This window comes from Callithrix jacchus, chromosome 2 (assembly GCF_049354715.1).
Source record: "Callithrix jacchus isolate 240 chromosome 2, calJac240_pri, whole genome shotgun sequence".
In the NCBI taxonomy this organism is placed as follows: domain Eukaryota; kingdom Metazoa; phylum Chordata; class Mammalia; order Primates; family Cebidae; genus Callithrix; species Callithrix jacchus.
Genome location: NC_133503.1, coordinates 166,412,930 through 166,435,403, shown reverse-complemented (window position 1 = coordinate 166,435,403; position 22,474 = coordinate 166,412,930). Strand labels below are relative to the sequence as shown.

The 22,474-nt window shown below is 35.2% G+C and overlaps 1 protein-coding gene across 4 annotated transcripts in view; it reads right to left on the bottom strand.

Moving 5' to 3' along the window:
* The window catches only part of FYB1 (FYN binding protein 1), a 166,259-nt gene that overhangs the window by 16,085 nt on the left and 127,700 nt on the right, over positions 1 to 22,474 (bottom strand). For 3 of the 4 annotated variants that reach the window (XM_078365548.1, XM_002745030.7, XM_003732356.6), the window contains exons 5-14: positions 21,667 to 21,686; positions 21,065 to 21,099; positions 19,967 to 20,087; positions 16,972 to 17,131; positions 16,328 to 16,469; positions 12,112 to 12,134; positions 8,933 to 8,999; positions 7,610 to 7,747; positions 5,574 to 5,599; positions 3,074 to 3,140 (exon numbers count right to left, since the gene is read on the bottom strand). In XM_078365548.1, coding sequence (XP_078221674.1) covers positions 3,074 to 3,140; positions 5,574 to 5,599; positions 7,610 to 7,747; positions 8,933 to 8,999; positions 12,112 to 12,134; positions 16,328 to 16,469; positions 16,972 to 17,131; positions 19,967 to 20,087; positions 21,065 to 21,099; positions 21,667 to 21,686 — 799 coding nt within the window. The remainder of the gene's footprint in view (positions 1 to 3,073; positions 3,141 to 5,573; positions 5,600 to 7,609; positions 7,748 to 8,932; positions 9,000 to 12,111; positions 12,135 to 16,327; positions 16,470 to 16,971; positions 17,132 to 19,966; positions 20,088 to 21,064; positions 21,100 to 21,666; positions 21,687 to 22,474) is intronic. The other variant, XM_008992136.5, reaches the window with a different exon arrangement.

Below are 22,474 nucleotides of genomic sequence, written 5' to 3'. Positions count from 1 at the left end.
CCCTGTTTAATAAATGGTGTGGAGAAAACTGGCTAGCCACGTGCAGAAAGCTGAAACTGAACCCCTTCCTTACCCCTTATACAAAAATTAACTCAAGATGGTTTAAAAACTTAAATGTAAGACCTAAAACCAAAAAACCCTGTAAGAAAACCTAGGCAATACCATTCAGGACATAGGCATGGGCAAAGACTTTACTACTAAAACACCAAAAGCAATGGCAACAAAAGCCAAAATTGACAATGGGATCTAATTAAACTAAAGAGCTTCTGCACAGCAAAAGAAACTATCATCAGAGTGAACAGGCAACCTACAGAATGGGAGAACATTTTTGTAATCTGTACATCTGACAAAAAGCTAATAACCAGAACCTACAAAGAACTTAAATATACAAGAAAAAAAAAAAAACCATCAAAAAGTGGGTGAGGGATATGAACATACACATCTCAAAAGAAGAAATGTATGTGGCCAACGAACATGAAGAAAAGCTCATCATCACTGGTCATTAGAGAAATGCAAATCAAAACCATAACATCTCATGCCAGTTGGAATGGAGATCATTAAAAAGTCAGGAAACAACGGATGCTGGAGAGGATGTGGAGAAATAGAAACACTTTTACACTGCTGGTGGGAGTGTAAATTAGGTCAACCATTGTGGAAGACAGCATGGCGATTTCTCAAGGATCTAGAACCAGAAATACCATTTGATCCAGCAATCTCATTATTGGGTATATACCCAAAGGATTATACTATTATAAAGACACATGTACATATAGGTTTACTGTGGCACTGTTTACAATTGGAACCAACCTGAATGCCCATCAATGGTAGACTGGATAAAGAAAATATGGCACATATACACCATGGAATACTATGCAGCTATAAAAAAGGATGAGTTCATGTCCTTTGCAGGGACATGGATGAAGCTGGAAACCATCATTCTCAGCAAACTAACACAAGAACAGAAAAACAAATACTGCATGTTCTCACTCATAAGTGGAAGTTGAACAATGAGAACACATGGATATGGGAAGGGCAACATCACACACACTGGGGCCTGTCAGGGAGTGGGGGGCTAGGGGAGGGATAGTATAAGGAGAAATACCTAATGTAGATGATGAGTTGATGGGTGCAGCAAACCACCATGACAGGTGTATGCCCATGTAACAAAACTGCACGTTCTGCACATATACCCCAGAACTTAAAGTATAATATTAATACAAAGCATACTACTGCTCTTGCCCAATGTTTGAACATTCTAATTTTGATTAATTTTAAAATTTAATTTAGTCTGAGTAGGGTCCAGGTAGTGATGGATACATTTTAAGAGATTCTCAGGTGATATTAATTTGTAGCCAAGATTGATAACCATTCACTAGGGTTAAATTATGGATGGTAAGGAGGAGCTGTAGATTTCTTCAGTGAGCATTTTAAAAATTAGAATATAAAAATTTTTATTTAGATTATCTAAGATAAAGTTTTGTTTATAAGCAATTTATTTTAAATGTTTAATTCTCAATTTTGGGATCTTAGCATGTAGTTCATTCACTGTGGAACGAATTAGTACAGTATCTATTTTAGGTTTCGTGTCTGCCCTCAGTACCGCCTGCCTATGGTAGTCTGGGCATTTGTGGAATTACTGCCCCAGATTAGCTCTCTGGGGCAATCAGAATATACATGAAAGTTAGATGTCCCCTAAAAGCTATCTTTTAAAAATTAATTGAAATTTATTTAAACATAGAATATGACATTAGAGAACATAAACTTGCTTTAAATTCTGAAAATAAGCACAAAGAGGAAGAAAATTGTCCATATCACATAAAGCTTAGTCAGCTTGGGTTTATTTTGTTTGAAGAATACAGCTAGTGTATAACTCTGGGTTCCTGGAGAGGTATTTTATAGAACGTGATGGCATTTCTACAGTAATGTAAAGTGAAAAAAATGCATTAACAACTGTCAAGGACTGAAATGCCAGTGGTGAGAAATATTAAAACTTGAACATATTACTGAAGATTAGATTTTTGTTTCATGAAGAATTGAAAACAGGGCAACAATTCTTTCATTGTTCTTATTTGTTTTGCCTGTAGAACTTGATCTTCATATATGAATGATGACATATTTTTCCTTCAGAGTCTTTGATCTTCATACTCTCTGTAGTCCAATAAAATTAGTTTTAAAATGTTGGTTAAAAAAATAAATAAATACTTAGCGTTTACTCATGCATTTTTACCAGTACAGCTCAGAAGACACCACTTACTGCATTCCATTTATGTTACTTTAATCCTTTAATCAAACACAAGATCGTTTGAGTCATCCTTTTTTCTTGAAAAAGCTATATAGGTGCTCTTGCTTTTATACCCAGTATGTATCAAATCATTTCATGTATTTATTGGATTATGAGAAAGCATCCCACCATGTTATTTTATATTTCAAAAACAATTCCAAAAGGTACTCTTTTTGTATTACTTGATCTTAACTGATTTTACACAATTTTAGGCTAAAAGTAGTTTTTGAAGACTTGAATGTAACCTACCTAAAAGCCTCTTTAAAAAACAAATCTTTTTTTTCTTTTTTTTTTGTAAAGGAAACTATCTTGCAGAAGACAGAGGTGGCTTGAACAAGATGGGCGAGTGCTGAGATGTAAGCTGAGAAGTATAATCAAGAAAAAAAAGGTTTGGGGAAAATAGTGAAAACAAAGAGAGAAGAAGAATCTGTGAGACTGGTTGTGACTAAGGTCTTAAACATGTTTTTCCAGTGAATAAATGAATAAATGAAACAGACATCCGTGAGTCACAGGCCCAAGGCTAATCAGGAAACAAGGAACAGAACCAGGGGGATGGAAGAGAAGGAGGGAAGGAAGAGATGGAGGTGGGAGCAAAGAATTGGGGCTATCTACTCACAAACCTAGCAGAGAGGGTAGAGCTGAGATGGGAAAAACACATAGCTTTAGAGAGGAGGCCAGAGCCAACGTCATCACACACAGTAGACACACATCCCACTGGGTTTTTATTTCAGTTGAATTTTCTTGAGTAATCTCATTTTCATTACTTCATTGCAATGAAAGCATTTTAATTACCTCATCTCTGCTGATGGAACAGGGAAATCAGAGGTATCCACATCATCGTAAACTTCGTCTGCCATGTCTAACAAAAGGCAGAATATCAAAGGTCAAAACACTGTTAGTTTAGATTTTGATATGAGCATTCAATGATGTTTTTAATATAAAGATTGCTTCAAGAACAATAGAAGAAGTTTTCCTAGTGTCTCAATACATTTCTTCTGGAAGCACTGGCTGATTCTGAAAGAGGAGAGGATGTTATTTGCCAGGATGTATGTATTAAATTATCCTCAAAAAACCGGTGACCATAATGATAATCATCATTATCTGGAAAAAAACTCATGGCACAGTGACTATGATTATCTGAAGATCTATAAGTGCAATGAAAGGCAGGAGTGGCAAATTGCTGATAAACAAACCAACATTACTAGCCATTGGCAAGATGAAGTGGAGATATGAATTTTGATTCTTGTAGGATTTAGGGGGCTGTGATAAATATATCATAAGCCCCCTATTTAAATGTCCTTCGCCTTCCTTCCTTCTTTCGTTCCTCTCACTGATCTGTTTCCCATTACCTTTTACCTTACAGTGATATTAGGAGTGGCACTGCCTTTAAATGGAAAGATTATTTCTTTTAATTAAATACTTCTTATATGAACAGGTATTGAGAAACAGTATTGGCAGAAAAGTTGTCATGACCTTAACTGGTTCAATGGCTTTTCCAATCATTAGAGCTTTTTCTTCCTTCAAGGCTTCTTATTAGTAAAGTCAGGAAGAATGCTTCCTCTCTGCACCTATCAACTGCTCTACAGCCAATGAAGCTGAAGAGACTGAATAGAAGAAATTGCAAATATTTTAAGGAGTCGTTACCATAAAGAGTTTAAATGTTCTCTGGTAGTGGCAAGGAATTGATTTCCTTTATAAATCCTGCCCCCATATCCCCCTCCCTTGTGTGTGTATTCAGGTTAACTAATTTAACAGGATAAAACTTGCTCAGTTGCATGAAAAATAAATGCTTTAAAAAATATCATCTAGAAGGGTCAAAGTTATTACTCTGTGCACATGCACTTAAGACACATTTAAGAACAACAGGCCGGGCGCGGTGGCTAACTCCTGTAATCCCAGCACTCTGGGAGGCCGAGGAGGGTGGATCACGAGGTCAAGAGATCGAGACCATCCTGGTCAACATGGTGAAACCCCGTCTCTACTCAAAATACAAAAAATTAGCTGGGCATGGTGGCGCGTGCCTGTAATCCCAGCTATTCAGGAGGCTGAGGCAGGAGAATTGCCTGAACCCAGGAGGCGGAGGTTGCGGTGAGCCGAGATAGCGCCATTGCACTCCAGACTGGATAACGAGTGAAACTCCGTCTCAAAAAAAAAAAAAAAAAAAAAAAAAGAACAACAAGCAATTTTTTTTAAATTTAAATTTACTTATTTTACTTGAGGTGCATACTATATCTGTCATTTCTCCCCATGTTATCCCTCCCCACCCTCCTTTCCCTCCCCTCCCCCTGCCGTCTCTCCCCTACCTCCCCTAACTGTCCCCAGTGTGTGATGCTCCTCTCCCTGAGTCCACGTTAAGAACAACAAGCATAACAAAAAACTTTATTTTTTACAGAATTGATTACATTTGTTCCATTTTATACCTACTTTTTGTGGCATTAATTTTTTTGAATACTTTAAAAATATTATAGACTAGAATACAAGCTTATTATAAGGCACTGATCAGTTTGATTTGGTCTCTTACATATTTTCAAAGTGATAACTGAAAAGAAAGTTCTAATATCAGCTAAAGGGTCTGGAAGAATAGATTACCTCTGTGTTGGTTTGCTCTTTTAATATACTTATAAGTTAAAACAAATAAACTTTCCGAAAGCCCCTGAATGTTCTTGAGACAAGATTTGACTTTGTTCAAAGTAAATTTTAAAAACATCTGAAGATCTGTCTCAGAAGGGATGAGAAGACAATAACTGATTTAAATTGTATAAAGAAACAGTTATATTTCACATTTTCCAAGCACAATACAAACTATCCATTTAAATATCCAAAGAAATTAGATTTAGAAGAGCCTTACTGGCATATAATCTGGTGTGGGTTTAGCTATCCTTATGCAGAAGTCTCATGTATCAAGTTTGGACTGAATTGGGGCAGGTGGACATAGGGAAAGTTGGTGCCCTTCCCTTCCCACTTATCCCTAACTCCATAGGAGCCACTATTTGCCACTCCTACTCCTGGAAGAACAGTTTAAAAACTGTCAGTCCTATTTTTCTAGGTAGAGGTGAAAGAAAAAAAAAAGGAAAAACAAAAACTATCAGTCTTTTTTATTTTTCTCATCTTGTTATTTTATCACTGAGCAACTGTGGCCACTCAAGGTGAAATCACTTGCTTGGGGTTACACAATTTGTTATTTTCAGAGTCAGGACTTTAATGCATATACTGTGACTATATCCAGTGCTTTCCCACTGCCACACTGCAAGAAATAAAGATACAGAACATATAATTAGTTTTTATTACTCACCCAATTGTTTAGGAGGAGCAGGGAAACTACAAAGAAAGTAAGAACACAATTATAATCAGACTAATGTGAACATAGAAATTGATTCCGTTATATAAGACAGTATAAAGAGGCAACAGCCTGGAGGCATATTAGGTTAATTAATCTGTTGATCATTCTTTCTTTCTCACCCTCTATTTCTCCACTAAGTCCATTTCTGTTTATCAATTTGGAATTTAGCAAAAATCTTTTTGGGCCGGGTATGGTGGCTCACGCCTGCAATCCCAGCACTTTGGGATGCCATGGTGGGTGGATCACCTGAGGTCAGGAGTTCGAGACCAGCCTGGCTAACATGATGAAACCTCATTTCTACTAAAAAAAATTACCAAAAAATTAGCTGGGGATGGTGGAGCATGCCTGTAGCGCCTGTAATCCCAGCTACTCAGGAGGCTGAGGCAAGAGAAGTGCTTGAACCCGGGAGGTGGAGGTTGCAGTGAGCTGAGATCGTGCCATTGCACTCCAGCTTGGACAGCAAGAACAAAACTCCACCTCAATAAATAAATAAATAAATAAAAGAAAATTTTCAACCCCAAATGTTTGCCAAAACATCCAGAGCCAAGATACTTAATTCGTTTATTTTGTCCATAGTCATTGGCCCAAAATTTCCAGATTTTTTTTTTTTTACATGAGGTTTGGGCATATTATCACACCAGAGTAAATGAAAGGGACTCAGTATTTTGGAGTCATTATGGTATACATATCTCTGCCTCCAAACTGCTTATTTGAGTTAAAGAGTAGAAATACAGACTCAAAAACAGAGGTCATAGGAATATGACCATGTTTCCCGGTATTTGCATATGTACCCCCAAACAGGAAAACGGTGAATAAGAGGAGTATTTACTTAAACCAGAGAGTGAGAACTTATTAATTCAAGTGATCTGAAATTAGGATTAGGTGGCATTTAGCTGCAACAGAACACCAGTGCTTCTGTTTCCTGAAACATGACTTCTAAATACAGCACACATACACACACACCATGGAAAGAATGGTGCACGGGACAGAAATGACTGGTTAGAATAGAGTGTGAGGAATTATTAATTCAAATGATCCCAAATCAGATTTGGGTGTAGTTGAAGCAGAAAAAAAAACCTTTGTGTCTTATTTTTAAGTAATGAATATATTTGAGTAATGTTGCTCAAAAGAAGGTTTCTTGTGTTTTCCTGGAATTTCAAGTGTACTGTGTATTGACTTGTTGCTTTGGTGTTTTATAACCCAATTGGGAACACTCTATGGAATTAACATCTTATAAAGACCTCAGCCAAATGTGGTGAATTCATGAGGTAAATAAAAACCAAAAGATTTTCTTTTACCAGGGAATGTGATTAAGATCTTTCAAATTCATATGTATGGAATTTATACTACAGCATTATTTTTGGACTGGACAGAGAAAAGTTATGCTTTAGGTTTTATTTAAACAAACTCGAGATATTTAGAATACTTTTAGTACAGGAAAACGAATTATTATATCATTATAGTGGAACAGAGTTAAAAGGCTTCAATTACTGTATTTAAAGAAAAATTCAAAATCATGTTCTTTATTTCAAACTAATTATTAAAAAAGAATGTATATTTTGAAGAGTATTCAAGAAAAATCCTATATAGTAAAATGTGGCATTGGAATTGTGAGTTTTCAGATGGAATGCTATATTTTAAAAAGTCTTACTAAATTTGTGTGTCAGTGTTTGTGTATGACTATATGCATGAGTGTGAGAGGGTATGTGTGCACTTATGTGTACTTGTGTGTTTTTGTGCATGTTTGTGAAGAAAGTAAAGTATATCTTTAAACTGTATAATGATTTTTGAGTACCTGGCCTTCTCTTATGTAATGCATGAGCTTAAAGATGACACCATAAATGGGGCTAAGGTGATTAATGGAAAATTACGTTAAGATTATTTAAGTCTACCAGAATTTGGTTATTGGTTATAGAATATTAGTAGCATTTGATTCAATACATATTAGTGTAATTATTGTATACTGGATTTGGTTGGTTGACTCTTACGATGAACCTTCATTATTGTCTGACTCAGAGACTTTAGGTTTCTCTCGTATACTTTTCTTTTTGTCATCTTTTCCCTTTAACATCTTCAAAATCCCCCAGGACCACGTGTTACTCTTCTCTTGAATCTGTAGCATGGAGCTTTGGAGCATGCAGGCATTGATCAGAATGTAATAATCAGTGGCAAGTGAAGACATTTTGTGGATATTTAGATTCTTTATAATTATACCCCATTAATAATTCAGGCAGTAAACAACCCATTGTATTTAACAATATAGTGTCATTAAGTTTATAGATCATGGTGATTGAATAATGCTTCTACTATCTTGATAATTTTTTTTCTATTAAGTGAGAATTCTCTCACTTCTTAAAATGTGAAACAAGTCCCTAAGGATTAAGTTTTAAACAACTGGGTGTGGTGTCTCACAGCTGTGATCCTGGCACTTTAGGAAGCCAAGGTGGGAGGATTGCTTAAGCCCAGGAGTTTGAGACCAGCCTCATAGTGCGACCTCATCTCTACAAAAAATAAAAAACATGAGCTGGGTGTGGTGGTGCACACCTGTGGTTCCAAGCTGCTCAGAAGCTGAGGTGGGAGGATTGCTTGAGCCTGGGAGTTTGAGGCTGCAGAGAGCTGTGATCCTACCACTGCACTCCAGCCTGGGCAACAGAGTGAGACCTGGTCTTAGAAAAGAAAACCACAAAAGCTTAAGCATCAATTTTGCTTTATTTATGATTAAAATGAAGTAATTAAGAGACCTTAAATTTTAAGATATGCCATTTAAAATGGGAAAGAAAATGTATTTTATTACCTAAAATATTTTTATTTTTGTAAATTGTTATAATTATCACAAATGAACAGATATGCTTTATTAAGCTAAAGCATTAAGTATTCAATACTGGTTCTGCCACAGGTAGCATATGGTCTCAATTTATTTGGGTTGCCTATATTATAATCATGTTATTACACAAGGGATAGCCATGCAACTGATAAACTCTTCAGGGATTATTGTAAAAGTAAATTATTGATCAATAAAGACTTGATTAGAAAAGGTTTTAAAAAATATCCACAACACCCGTAATTTATCTTTTTTTCATTTGACTTCTTTTGCCATAGTTACCGAGGATCCTCCAAACAATCAACCACTTCATTTGAAGTGTGTTGTAATTACACTTCCTGGCTTACAATTGCTGTTACTTAAACATTCAAATCATTTGGGGTAATGTAAGAAAGAACACTAATTTCTTTTTATTTTAACTGGAAATCAAAACTAAATTTCATATATAAATATAATAATTTGCAAAAAGCAGTTCACTGATTATTCTTACCCATCATCAGCATCTTCCTCTTCAATGCCATCATAAATGTCATCATCTGGTGGTGGAGGGAATATCCCTTCATTTGGATTGGGGGAAAATCTTCTGTTAATTTTATAATTTGATCATGTAATGGTCACTCAGATTTTAATTATGAATCTTCCTTATTTAACTGCAGAGAGCATTTCACTTTCATATAAACCATTTAGATAAACATCTTTATTTTCCTACTATCCCATAATTAATTACTTTGTTTATCATTTTATAAAGAATTATTAGGGCTGAAATTACAATAACAAAATGAGGGCTAAGAGGCACTGTGGACTTGAGTTGAAAGGAATGAGGGTGCATAAACATGAGAAAAAGTAAACTTAAATAGAAGATGAAGTTAAATATTTATTGTGGAAAGAGATGTGAGGAGGTGACACAAATCTAGCTAACTAGTTAATAGTGAAGAGAAATTTAGGAAGATACTCATCAAGATACAAGTGAAGAAAAGCAAATGGATGAAAGGTGAATTTGTAAGCATGGATGGTAGTTGAAACAAAAAGAAGTGAAAAGTGACTTTTAAAATACCTGTTTTTGAAAGTTAAACTCTTTTTCCTTTCATTTGTTACTCTATGCTCCTCAGGAAACTTGCTATTTGACAGATATTTCCTTAACAATTGTTTATTGAGTACTTTCTATGTGCAGGAAATATGTAAAATGACCTTGAAATTTGACTTTTAGTATGAAGATTTTAGCACTGCAAAGTATTAGATCAATTCCTCATTTTGTTGCTGGGAAATATAGGGGCCATTGAGCTAGAGTCAAGGTGACTTGATAGGTTATCATCCAAACAAAAACACTTCTGAAAGTGAAGGAGAATGCTGTTATTAATTGTGCTCTGACATCAGATCTATCTGCCTTAGCCTCCCAAAGTGCTGGGATTACAAGAGTGAGCCACCATGCCCAGCCAGGAGTTTGAGACCAGCCTGGCCAACATGGTGAAACCCCATCTCTACTAAAATTACAAAAATTATCTGGGTGTGGTAGCTACTTAGGAGGTTGAGGCACTAGAATTGCTTGAACCCCAGAGGAGATTATGCTACTGTACTCCAGCCTGGGTGACAGAGTGAGACTTTGTCTCAAAAAAAAATTGTGGTCTGATGACTGGTATAAATCAAGACTACCTTGAACACATTGGAGTAGAGTCACCATATGATCTGTAACAAACTTAAAAGAAAGAGTTTCTTGTTCAGAGTCACTTGGTGGCCAGGACTAGAATCTAGTTCACTGACTCCCAAGCTAGTGTTCTTTCTGTCATATTAAGATCTTCTCATTATTTATGAACTAAGGTATTTTTTTCATTAGAATACACAAACATAATGAACATAATGAAGACTTCTGGAGAAATTACTGATAAAGTGCATAGTTTCTCATGCTCATATATTAGAATTAATATTGTTAAAAGTACCATACTACCCAAAGCAATTTACAAATTTAATGCAATCCCTATCAAAATACCAATGTCATTTTTCACAGAATAGGAAAAACAATTCTTCAATTTGTATGAAAAAAAAAAAAAAGAGCATTAATAGCCAAAGCAATCCTGAGCAAAAGAATAAAGCTGGAAGCATCACACTCCCTGACCTCAAATTATATTACAAAGCTGTTGTAACCAAAACAGCATAGCGTTGGTATAAAAACAGAAACAAAAATCAATGAAACAGGATAGATGCCCCAGAAGTAAAGCCACATATTTATAGCCACTGATTTTAGAAAAAGTCACCAAGAACATACACTGGGGGAAAAAAATCCTCATCAATAAATGGTGCTGGGAAAACTGGATATCCATATGTAAAAGAATAAAACTAGGCCCCATCTCTCACCATATACAAAAATCAACTCAAGATAGATTAAGGATTTAAGCATAAGTCCTAAAAGTAGAAAACAACAAGAAGAAAACATGGAGAAAACACTTCAAGACACTGATCTAGGTAGAGATTTTATGACTAACACCCCAAAATCACAGGCAACAAAAATAAAATAGACAAATGGGATTATATTAAACTAAAACCTTCTGTATAGCAAAGCAATCAACAGAGTGAAGAGATGACTTGTTGAATGGAAGAAAATATTTGCAAACGATTCATCCCAAAAGGGATGAATATTCAGAATATACAAAAACTCAATCAACTTAACAGCAAAATTCCCAAATGGGCAAAGGATCTAAAAAGACATTTTTCAAAAAAGACATACAATGGCCAACAGGTATATTATAAAAATGCTCTACATCACTAATCATCAGGGAAATGCAAATTAAAATCACAATGAGATAGGTATTATCTTACCCCAGTTAGAATGGCTGTTATCAAAAAGAAAAATAATAACAAATGCTGGCAAGGATGTGGAAAATAGGAACACTTACTGTTGGTGGAAATACACATTAGTGCAGTGATTATGGAAAATATTCTGGAGATTTTACAAAAAAACTCAAAATAGAACTATCATGCAATCCAGCACTCACTACTGGATATTTATCCAAAGAAAAGGAAATCAGTATATCAAATGGATATCTGCAATTCCATGTTTATTGCAGCACTATCCACAGTCGGAAAGTTATAGAATCAGCCTAATTGTCTATCATTGGATGAATGAAGAAAACATGGTATGTACACAATGGAATACTATTTGGTCATAAAAAAGAATGAAATCATGTCATTTGCAGCAATATGAATGAAACTGGAGGCCATATTAAATGGAATGAGTCAGATACAGAACGACAAATACTGCATGTACTCACACAAATGTGGAAGCTAAAAAAGTAGATTTCATGGAGGTAGAGGGTAGAGTGACAGTTACCAGAGGCTGAGATGGGTGTGAATGTGTTTTGGGGGACATAAAGAGAGATTGGTGAATGGGCACAAGCATACAGTTAGATAGAAAAAGTAAGTTCTAACGTTTAATAGCAGAGTAGGGTGACTATAGTTAATAATAATACATTGTATATTTGAAAATAGCCAGAAGTGAGAACTCTAAATGTTCTCAACACATAAAAATGATAAATGCTCATGATGATGGATAGCCTAAATACACTAACTTGAACTTTACACATTCTATGCATGTAATAAAATATCACATGGGCTCCATAAATATATGCAAATATCTGTATCAATTGCAAAATGGAATTTTAAGAAGTGTGTGCTTACCTCCACTTCCACTCTGACTGTGGCTAGAAAAAAATCCCAAAATATTAAATTAATCTATGAATTAATTAGGTATGAGGAAGAGAAGTACATTTCCTCATCAGTTATTCAAAAGAGAAATAACATTTCCATAAGAGGAAAAAAACATTTCTTATCATCATAGATGAGTAATGACAAGGCAGTAAAACAACACAAACAAAAACAACAAGAATTAAGTAAATGACAGCACTACATATGATATTGCAAATGATGATATTGTTTGCTTTTGACATTTTTCTATGCAGTTGTTTTCAGATGATACATTATTACATCATTCCATAGATGGACCATTAAAACAAACCCTAAGGATATTATTCCAAGAGTCAAACAGAGCAATTATCATTCCATTAAATGCAATTATCTTTCAATATCTATGACCACAGCATTTTACTCTTAGTGTAATAGCAGTCATTTTTTTAAAGGGAGAACTTTTAAAAACTTGAAATTTCATTCATGGGGCTTTTATTTGATATGACTCATCTCTAAATTCAGATTGCCTGTGTTTCTTATTTACTTCCATAACATCCTATAGTTTCTCTACTTTAGTGCGTATGCTATAATTGTCTGTTTTCTTGCCTATACCTCCCACTAAAATGTGAGTTCTGTGAGAGCAAAGGAAATGTAGACTCTGAGAATGGAAAAAATCCCAGAAGTCATCTCTTCAATTTCCTCATTGTACATAAAAGAAACCAGGCTCAGGCATGGCGCGGTGGCTCACGCCTATCATCCAGCATTTTGGGAGGCCGAGGTAGGTGGATCATGAGGTCAAGAGATGGACACCATCCTGGCCAACATGGTGAAACCCTGTCTCTACTAAAAATACAAAAATTAGCTGGGTGTGTTGGCCTGCGCCTGAAGTCCCAGCTACTTGGGAGGCTGAGGCAGGAGAATTGCTTGAACCCAGGAGGCGGAGGTTGCAATGAGCCGAGATTGCGCCATTGCATTCCAGCTTGCTCAACAGAGTGAGACTGTCTCAGAAAAAAAAAAAAATAAAGAAAGAAACCAGTCTCTGAGAAATTGACTTGATCACTCGCACTTTTACACCTAGCTGCACTCACTATACCCCCAGTTTTCCACATTGGTTAATTTGCCGGCAACAGATATCCGTTTAATGTTAGTGTCTTAGTGGACAATTATATAGTACTCATATCTGATTTCCTAATGTTAAAAGTGAGTGAAAGAAATTGATCTGATGCAGATCTCCTGTTAAATTTGAAATAAAAACAAAAAGTTGCTGTCAGGAACTTTGTAGAAAACATGCTATAAATATCTTCCTATATAAATGAGGAAATGCTTTTTGAAGAAGTTGCAGTACACTCTCCGCTTGCTTATGTGCCATTTTGACATTTATTTTTCCTGACTCTTCCCTCTGAGCATGATGCATGATGCAGGCAGTTGGATTATGTGAAGAGCTGCACTCTGCTTGGCTGCCACTCTTGGCAGATACTTTTCATCTTGGATTTTTATACCAATTTCCAAAGAACAGGATTGTTGGAATCTGGAGCAAAGCTCCTGTTTTATTTCATTTCTAGAACAATTATTCACTTCCTAAAATGGCCTGTTTAGAATGTAAAATATTTGATGAAGTAAAGAAGAGGTAGAGAGAGCAGGGCATGACAGGAGAGGAGCGGGAGAGAGAGAGATACATGGAAGGAAGGAGGTTTGCTACGAAATGAAGAGGGGTATTTACATTTGCAACTCTTTTCAATGTTTCATATTCACTGTAGATATTGTTTTAGTGGAGAAGAAAAAGAGAAGGAAGGACAGCTGTTAGGAGCTGTGCTCTGGAGCCTCAAGTCTGCTCCTACAGTTTCAAGCACTCACAGCCATTGCTCTTCACTCTAGGGAATCAGGAAAGAGCCGGTAGAGTGCCTGAGCCAGAAGTTATGAGCAGGAGGGAGAAGAAGATGACGCCTTTTCTTCTTATTCTTGCCAGGGCAAGCTGCCGGCTATACTCAGCATCTTCCCTTTCTCTACTAAGAACAAAGCATGTTCTGTTATGAGATCTCTGCCAGCAGCAGCTGCAGTTTCAAAAATAAAACATGTATAGAAATGGCTTCTTTAATTTTCTTATTAAGGGTGCATAAGAGAGGGATAGATGCTAGTAAATATTGTGGGGCTATACTTTTTTAAAATACTGAGCGTTAAAACCATACAACTCTTCCAGCTTCCTTCTTTTACTAAATATAAGATTCTTTTTCTATTCCTTGTTTACTAAACTGGAGCAGGTTTTTAGACTTATGGTATGTATGGATTCAATAAAATTGAAAAAGGTGATAATGCTAGTTTTGGGTAATAATCATCCAACATGATTAAACAAAGTTCCATTTTAAGAACATCATTTTTTTTCCGGATTTATTATTTTTTTCTTGAGAATGCACATCAGTGTAAATATGCATTGATTAATGTAACTGGAAATCTTTTACCAAAAGTTATAGAAATGAGCTTTTTTTTTTTTTGAGACGGAGTTTCATTCTTGTTACCCAGGCTGGAGTGCAATGGCGCGATCTCGGCTCACTGCAACCTCCGCCTCCTGGGTTCAGGCAATTCTCCTGCCTCAGCCTCCTGAGTAGCTGGGATTACAGGCATATGCCACCATGCCCAGCTAATTTTTTGTATTTTTAGTAGAGATGGGGTTTCACCATGTTGACCAGGATGGTCTCGATCTCTTGACCTTGTGATCCACTCGCCTCGGCCTCCCAAAGTGCTGGGATTACAGGCTTGAGCCACCGCGCCGGGCCGCCAAGAAATGTGCTTTTAAAAAAAACAAATGAAAGACACACACAAAGTGTATACATTAGTAATATACTTGATATACTTACATCCAGAAAATTCTGGAAATTTCAGAATATGACAATTTGGAATTTCATCTGACCTCAAAACTGGCATTTACTGACTCACACTAGGTCAATGTGTTTCTTATGACTAAAGTCTGTTAATGACCTCCAAACTCTAGGGCATGCATTGTATATTTTGATATATGTTGCATAATTTATGTTTAGAACATGGTAAGAAGGCATAGCAGGCTATAATTAATTTTAGAAAGACAAAACTACTAGAAAGACATATAACAAGTTTAACTGATACCATGATATAAAAGATCAGAAGAGGAAAATGTAATTCTTCATATACTTTTTAAGTGTATTACTATATTTGTATTTGGTATTTTAGAAATGGCTGACAACTAACATTGTTTCCTTTGAAATTTGAGTTATGAAGAATGCAGACACAGTTTTATCCAGGTGAAGAGCTAGCACAGATTATGCTTTTGGGGATCACAATGGAGGTTTTCTAGTTTTATAAGGTAGTAATAAAAAAATAAAGATTTTGAACTGGGCTAGAGATTTTCCTCCTTTTTTCAACTTGAGATGATTATGGCTTTAACTGAAAAGGGTGGTGTTGGAGGAAAGAAGGAATGAAAGGAGAAGGGGAGTGGAAAAGCACAAAAGACATAAAAGAATGACAGAAAATCAGAGCTGGAACAAAGAGAAGAGGAGAGATGGAGAGAGAAAGGAAGCAGAAGACTGAGAAAGGAAAGAAGGAAAGGAGAAGTACAAGGGAGGGATGGCCAATCTCCTCTCATTGGTCCTCCAGAAAAGATGTTCTATTCTATTCCCCTATACCAGGAAAGTGTTCCCATAATTCTTGGAGTGAAGGTCACTTTAATCTAGCGGAGTAAATGGGCCATGAAAAGTTGGACCCTTAACTGATACCTAGGGATCATAAAAAAAGAGGTTTTTACTTTTAAAGAGCAAACTGGGGTTGCAATGAAAGTCATTTTTTGGATATATTTTCAAAAATAACAAACATTTAGAATCAGAGATTTCAGACAAAAAATGGGGTAAATTTTATATTTTATGCTTCACATTTTACCAAATCATATCGATATTAGGCATATCCCTAAGATCAAGTCATAATGAACATTATAAAAATGTTTTAGAATGACAACACATTTTACAAGACCTGGCAAATGGCCCACTATACTTCAAGTAGTATTTGATGCATATCATATAGAAACACTATGGAGTTTCAAATGACTTTTCACCCATTGTCAGTGGTCATTTAGTTTAGTGATAGAGAGCAGTAGGAGATATGGAAAGTAAAACTCTAGAATCTTAAAATACAAAATCTCTGACAAAGAGACGGTTTGATCTGTTCTGCAATACATACGTGCACATACCTGCTAACATCATCCTGCTCTGCAACATCATCGTATACTTCTTGGTCATCTTCAGTAGGTCTTGAAAGAGCACCAAGAGAGTTTTTTTTCAGTTTCAAAGAATCATAGTCAATCTCTACAGCAGTTGTTTTAATATAGCCATCTACCAAAAAGGGAAAGATTTATGTTCAGGCAACTGTAGTTTAAATAGTTTAAAGTTGTGAATAAAATATTAATTGCACATTTGCCCTTTAAATTCTTCCTTGATTTATTTTCTTGTAGTTCTGATTTATAGACCTCCCAAGTAGCCCCACATTTTACCGTAGTCTGTCAAAGTCTATTCCTGTTGTAGTTTAATGTAAGCCTAATGTAATGTAAGTTTAATGTAATGATTCACATGAAGCATTTTTTCTTTTTAACGTCAATGAAAAACCTAATGCTGTTTGTTCCTCCTGGAAGAATATAAAACTTTACATTTTTCCCACAAGAAAGACAACACAGATGAGGTGAAGATGGAACTACCTGCTATTTAACATTTTCCTACCTTTGTCCACCCTGTAAAGTACTCCTAACTTGATGCCTATGAGGAGTTCTGAAGGAATATGCACATTGATTATTGCCTCTCAAAGAAAATACTTTGAAGCTGTAGAGAAATTTGCACTCACATGAACCTCTTGCTGTTCTGCCCAGCCATTTTCCTTCTGGGTTGTCTGTGATGCGTATGATTTCAATTTGCTCTCCTTGCTTGAAGCTCAGTTCATTCTTTCCTCCTTTGACATCACAACAAGCTTTTGCAAGATGGATGACTTGAATAGGGCCTGTTAGCTGCAAGGAGAAAAAAATAATCACCTGTTAGCTGCAAAGAGAAAAAAAATAAAGATTCTGAACTTTATATGTAAGCCTACATTCTATTTAAAAGATTCAAAATAAAAAGATTTCCTTAGTATTTAGAAAATCTTTAAGGAATGCAATTTTGAAAGATAATAAGTCTGCAACTTGCTAACCTACCTATAACCAACATTTACAGGATTTAACTAGAAATTGAAGGTGAATGATTTTCTTATAGGAAGGGTTAGGGAAAAATCATGGAGGCTAAGGAGGACCAGCTAAGAACAGGTTAACATGTGCAGGGATCAGGGGAGTGAGGCAGGGATCTGTTGACCTAGGAATTCTGCAAGAGGCCTGCAAAGGCAGCCCCCATAGCTGAATAGCACTTATGTACAACAATCCATGCTGTGTGCTATTTGTCTTTATGGAATATGCCAGGATTCTGTTTGGAAGATGGAGTTTTTCCCCCTTTGTATTGCATAGTTATTCTAATGCATCTCTGCAGATCTAAAACACCAAAAGGAAGATTAGGTGGTGATGCTGGATTGTACTTGTGGGAAAAGCATTTCCTTTTTTTTCTTATCCTTTTAATTTTTTTTTTTAACTTTGTGGTAGCTGCCTGTTTGTAAAATTGGAGCAGACATTAACTGCTATAAACATGATGAAATTTCAGAAATAGGCTTGCCAATCAAAAAATAGCAAGCAAATGTCACACAAGGTTTTAAAAATTAGTATTCTGAATAGTATGGTGGCTTATTGGTAGAAGGGCAATGATCTTGGTTAGACCATGAATCCTAAACTCTTAATTTTCTAATCCTAAATTGGTGTCTTTACAACAGAATTTCTTGAATCTTCTGATATGTAAATATACATTATTACTTTTAAAGTTCTACCTTACTTATGATGCCATTAATTGTAAACATATATCATTATCATGTACCACGAAGAAATAAAGAAAAGAATTTAAGTTAAATTATGATATGCCATAATGTTGATGAGGCTCAGTTCTCATATTTATTTAATTTTTTGCCTATTATCTATTAACATCTTGTGGAAGGAATATAGCTGGTGAAGTCCTAGTCTTGACAAACTTTTGACTTCATATTTAATGGTATGATTTCCACACCCTATCTTTTCTTACTAAAAATATTATTTGAATGAATGAGATAATATAAAACTGATTTCTCCAAAAGAAACATACGGAAAAACCTTACATAATTCCTTTAAATCTACAAATAATATCTTCATGGAAAGTATCCTATATAGATTTTCATAAATTAATTGAAATTAATTTTTCACTTGAAAAAGATAAACAGTGGTAGTTATACATTTTGTGTGAGTAAAATATTCTAATATTAATATTGTAATCATAATTTTACTTATATATAGCAAGCTTTTTCAAAATCAAATGAGAATGTTATGATACAGTGCCTGCTGTGTATTATTTTAGTTCTGTAACAAACTTTCTGGAGTAGGGTCATTTATTCTCACTTAAGAAAGAGCTGTGCATGGTGGCTGATGCCTGCAGGCTGATGCCTGCACTTTGGGAGGCTGAGGTGGGTGGATCATGAGGTCAAGAGATCAAGACCATCTCGGCCAACATGGTGAAACCCCATCTTTACTAAAAAAAAAAAAAAAAATTAGCTGGGCGTGGTGGCACGTGCCGGTAGTCCCAGCTACTTGGGAGGCTGAGGCAGGAGCATTGCTTGAACCCGGAAGGCGGTGGTTGCAGTGAGCCGAGCTCACACCACTGCACCCCAACCTGGTGCCTGGCAATGAAACGAGACACTGTCTCACAAAAAGGATTAAGAATCAGGGGCTCAGAGAAGTTAAGTGAAAAGCCCAAGATCACATAATTTGTATGTACAACTAGGATTTGATTCCGTGTGTCTAACTGACTTGCTGCTATATGTTTTCCCTGTACCATGCATTGATTGAACCTTTGCTTTAATACTATAAATACACTGGGAAGTCATATATAAATCAATTTTTTATAACTTGAACCACATATTAAATGCTCCAGAGGAATAAATATTTAAAGAAACCATACTGTGAATTCTTTTTGAAAGAATAATTTTGTAATTCAGATAATCACCCTAAATATGTCTGACATGCCAGACATATTTAGGGTGATTATCTGTAATTCAGATAATCTATGATGGATGAGCCATGCCATCAAACATGGTGTAGGCAGGCGAAAATAGCCAGTGAGTAGTGCTTACTGGTGGTAGTAATGGTAGAAGACACACAATTACCAGAGATCAGAGAATATCGAGATAAGAATCCAGATAGACAAAGAGGGATGAGAAACAGCAGGTATCAGAAGTCTGCATGTATACAGACTTAAAATAAAGGCAAAAATGTAAATCAGGTCTAGATTCTAGCAATGTAGTGCATGGAAATCTTATTCTGAGATAGGTCTGGTTCACCCTGGGGACATCTGTGTCCAATGCCCCACTATAAAACAAACCACAGGGATATTTATGTGTGTGATGCTAAGCTCATGGTATAAGTAGGCTATATTATAAGAAATGCATTATGGGGAGGGCCAATATGGCTTTGAAGAAGCAAATATTCATTCACTCGATCAACATAAAATTTCCTGGGTGCCCACTAATTATAAAACACCATATTTTATTTAAATTTTATTATATTAGTTCAGGGATAAGACGGTGTATTGGATAAAAAAGTACTGTTATGAAGATAATTACTCTTTAGAAAACAATGAGTAAGTAATTCTTCAACTATGTAAGGTTTCCAGAATGGTACCCCTTTTGTGTGAAAGGTATAAAAAGATGTTACTCTTTCACTCATCAGCAAGCAAGCACTTACTTTAAATTTCTTCTTTATTTCTTGTTCTTTCTTTTCTTTCTCTTTCTGTTCCTTTTTCTCCAGCTCTAATCTCTTCTTTTCCTCCTTTTCTCTTTTCTTTTCTCTTTCTTTGGATGCTTCTCTATGAATAAAAATTGTTAGGTTGTTTTCACATCTGCAGGTGTTGATGCATCGGAGCTCCCTACCTAGAAGTTTCTACTCACAACGGAAAAGGTGGTATCTGAAGTATGGATGAAGGTAAAAAGCAAGGGTTGTCAAAATCCAGAATGTGTGAGATTATTTTTAAAACCAGTAGGAGGCACACAGCTGAGGCTACCTTCCAAAGGCTTGGCTTTCCCTGACAACTGGTGCCAGCAAGGTGAAGCCACTGTTTATAAAGGCCCCGTTCTTGTCGTATGCTGGCATAAAAAGAATCCACCTCTTTTTCTCTCTTTCATATGCACACATGCCTGTGCATTCACAGGTACACATGTAAACTTTGGCTCAGAAACTTGAGTCAGAATTGGTTGAATAATTACTGGGTAGAAAAAATTAAGATATCTGAGATCAACACATGATAAAGTAAGATAATATATTCATTTCTACTTTCACCCATTTTCCAAGAAATTTCTTTTCCAAAAAACTTCTTTTTTTTTTTTTTTAAACGTCTTTTCACTTTAGCAGCAGACACTTTGGCATCTGGGCCCCATGATAAATTATTTTTCATAGCACTCCTGTGGGTGATGTCTGTTCAGGTGAAGAAGGTATAACAGAAATTAACTCATCTGCCCAAGGATACACTAAGAGTAAGAAATCCAGATTCCTGACTCCAATTCCCTGCCTGTGGTTTATCTCACACAACAGCTTTTTAATAGAGTCCTTTGTAGAATCTGCACATCTCTGGCCTCTCACACAACAGCTTTTTAATAGAGTCCTTTGTAGAATTCTTAGAGAACTAAATAAGTTTTGGTCTTTTAAACTGAAATAAAAGTTATTATATGTCAGTCATTTGAACAATTCAAGCTTCCCCCCAGTGGTGTTATATACCAACTCTCCCTCATACAAAATATTATATTTATCTTTGAAGAAAACTGCCATGGTTAAAAATGTAATTCATACATGTCTTCATATGTTTCTCCTTCACTATCTTGTTCCTGTAAAGAAAAACATTGATGATGATTAATTTTTATTATTTAAAAAGTTAACGTACATATACTATAATTCTTAGGCTTAAAATAAAGGCAAAAATACAAATTTTTAAAATTTGAACCACATATTAAATGCTCCAGAGGAATAAATATTTAAAGAAACCATATTGTGATTATTTTTGAAAGAATAATTCAAATACTCAGTAAAACAACTATTTGTCAGTTTATGTAATTTAAGTGTATGGAAGTTTGGCTTGCTTAAAATATTTTCTTTCCTCTTTAGAAATAGACTGGGAAAGCAAAAACAGAAAGATTTTTTTTTATCTTGCTATATAAATCAGATGTGCAGTCAGACTTAAGTTTATGTTCAGCACTACAGCATTCTGATGAGTCAGTGTGATGACTGGTGTGTAATGTCTTAAGCATTTTAGATGAAATAAGATTAGAAATGGAAAAATATCATTACACATAAGAATTTTCTTTGTTTTAGTCTGTACCAATAGGGAGTGAATCATAATACTTGTTAAATATTCTAATTATATTAATATAAAATGAGAAAAAAAGAAATCTGACCTCATCAAGATTTCCAGCACCTAAAAGATTAAAAAAATGAAATTTAATGCATTTATAATAAGGAAGCACTTTAATATAAGATTATTGGATATAATATAATAATATCCAAAATAGTTCATAATCTAACAGAACTTAAGCTTTAGCAAAAATATAGAAATAAAAAACAAAATATATACTTTAGATCTTTACTATGGCCTTTTTGATGCTGGTGACTTAATTATAAAATTATTTCACTGGCTTTCATAAAATAATGCAAAGGCCAAGAAATAATTAATACACTATTCCCTTTATGAAAAGGGATGTCTTTTGGTTTTATGGGCTTGTATGGAACATGCTGTATTAAAAAAATCAGTTTCACACCTTTTTACTTGTTAGTTCCCAAGGATTTGTTTTCAAGGTAATTGGATTAAAAAATTTAATGCTCAAGAGTTCATTGTAATATCAAAAATAATTACTGAATATTGAAACATAATCTAATATTAAGAGCAATAATATAATAATATCAATAAGAAAAACAGTGTGGTGTTGGTATAAGAACAAATAGATCAATGGAATAGAGCAGAGAATTCAGTAACATACACAAATGTACATAAAACAGCCATAATATACACATACACACACATTGAGCTGATATAATATAAAGGTAGCACTATAAATTAATGAGAAAAGGGTGGATTGTTTAGAGTACAGTAAGGAGAAAACTGGCTCCATACATGAGGGAACAATTCTGGATTTCTACCACCTCCTCAAAAGGAACTGCAAAGAGATCAAAGACCTAAATATAATTATGTGATAAAGTCTACAGAAA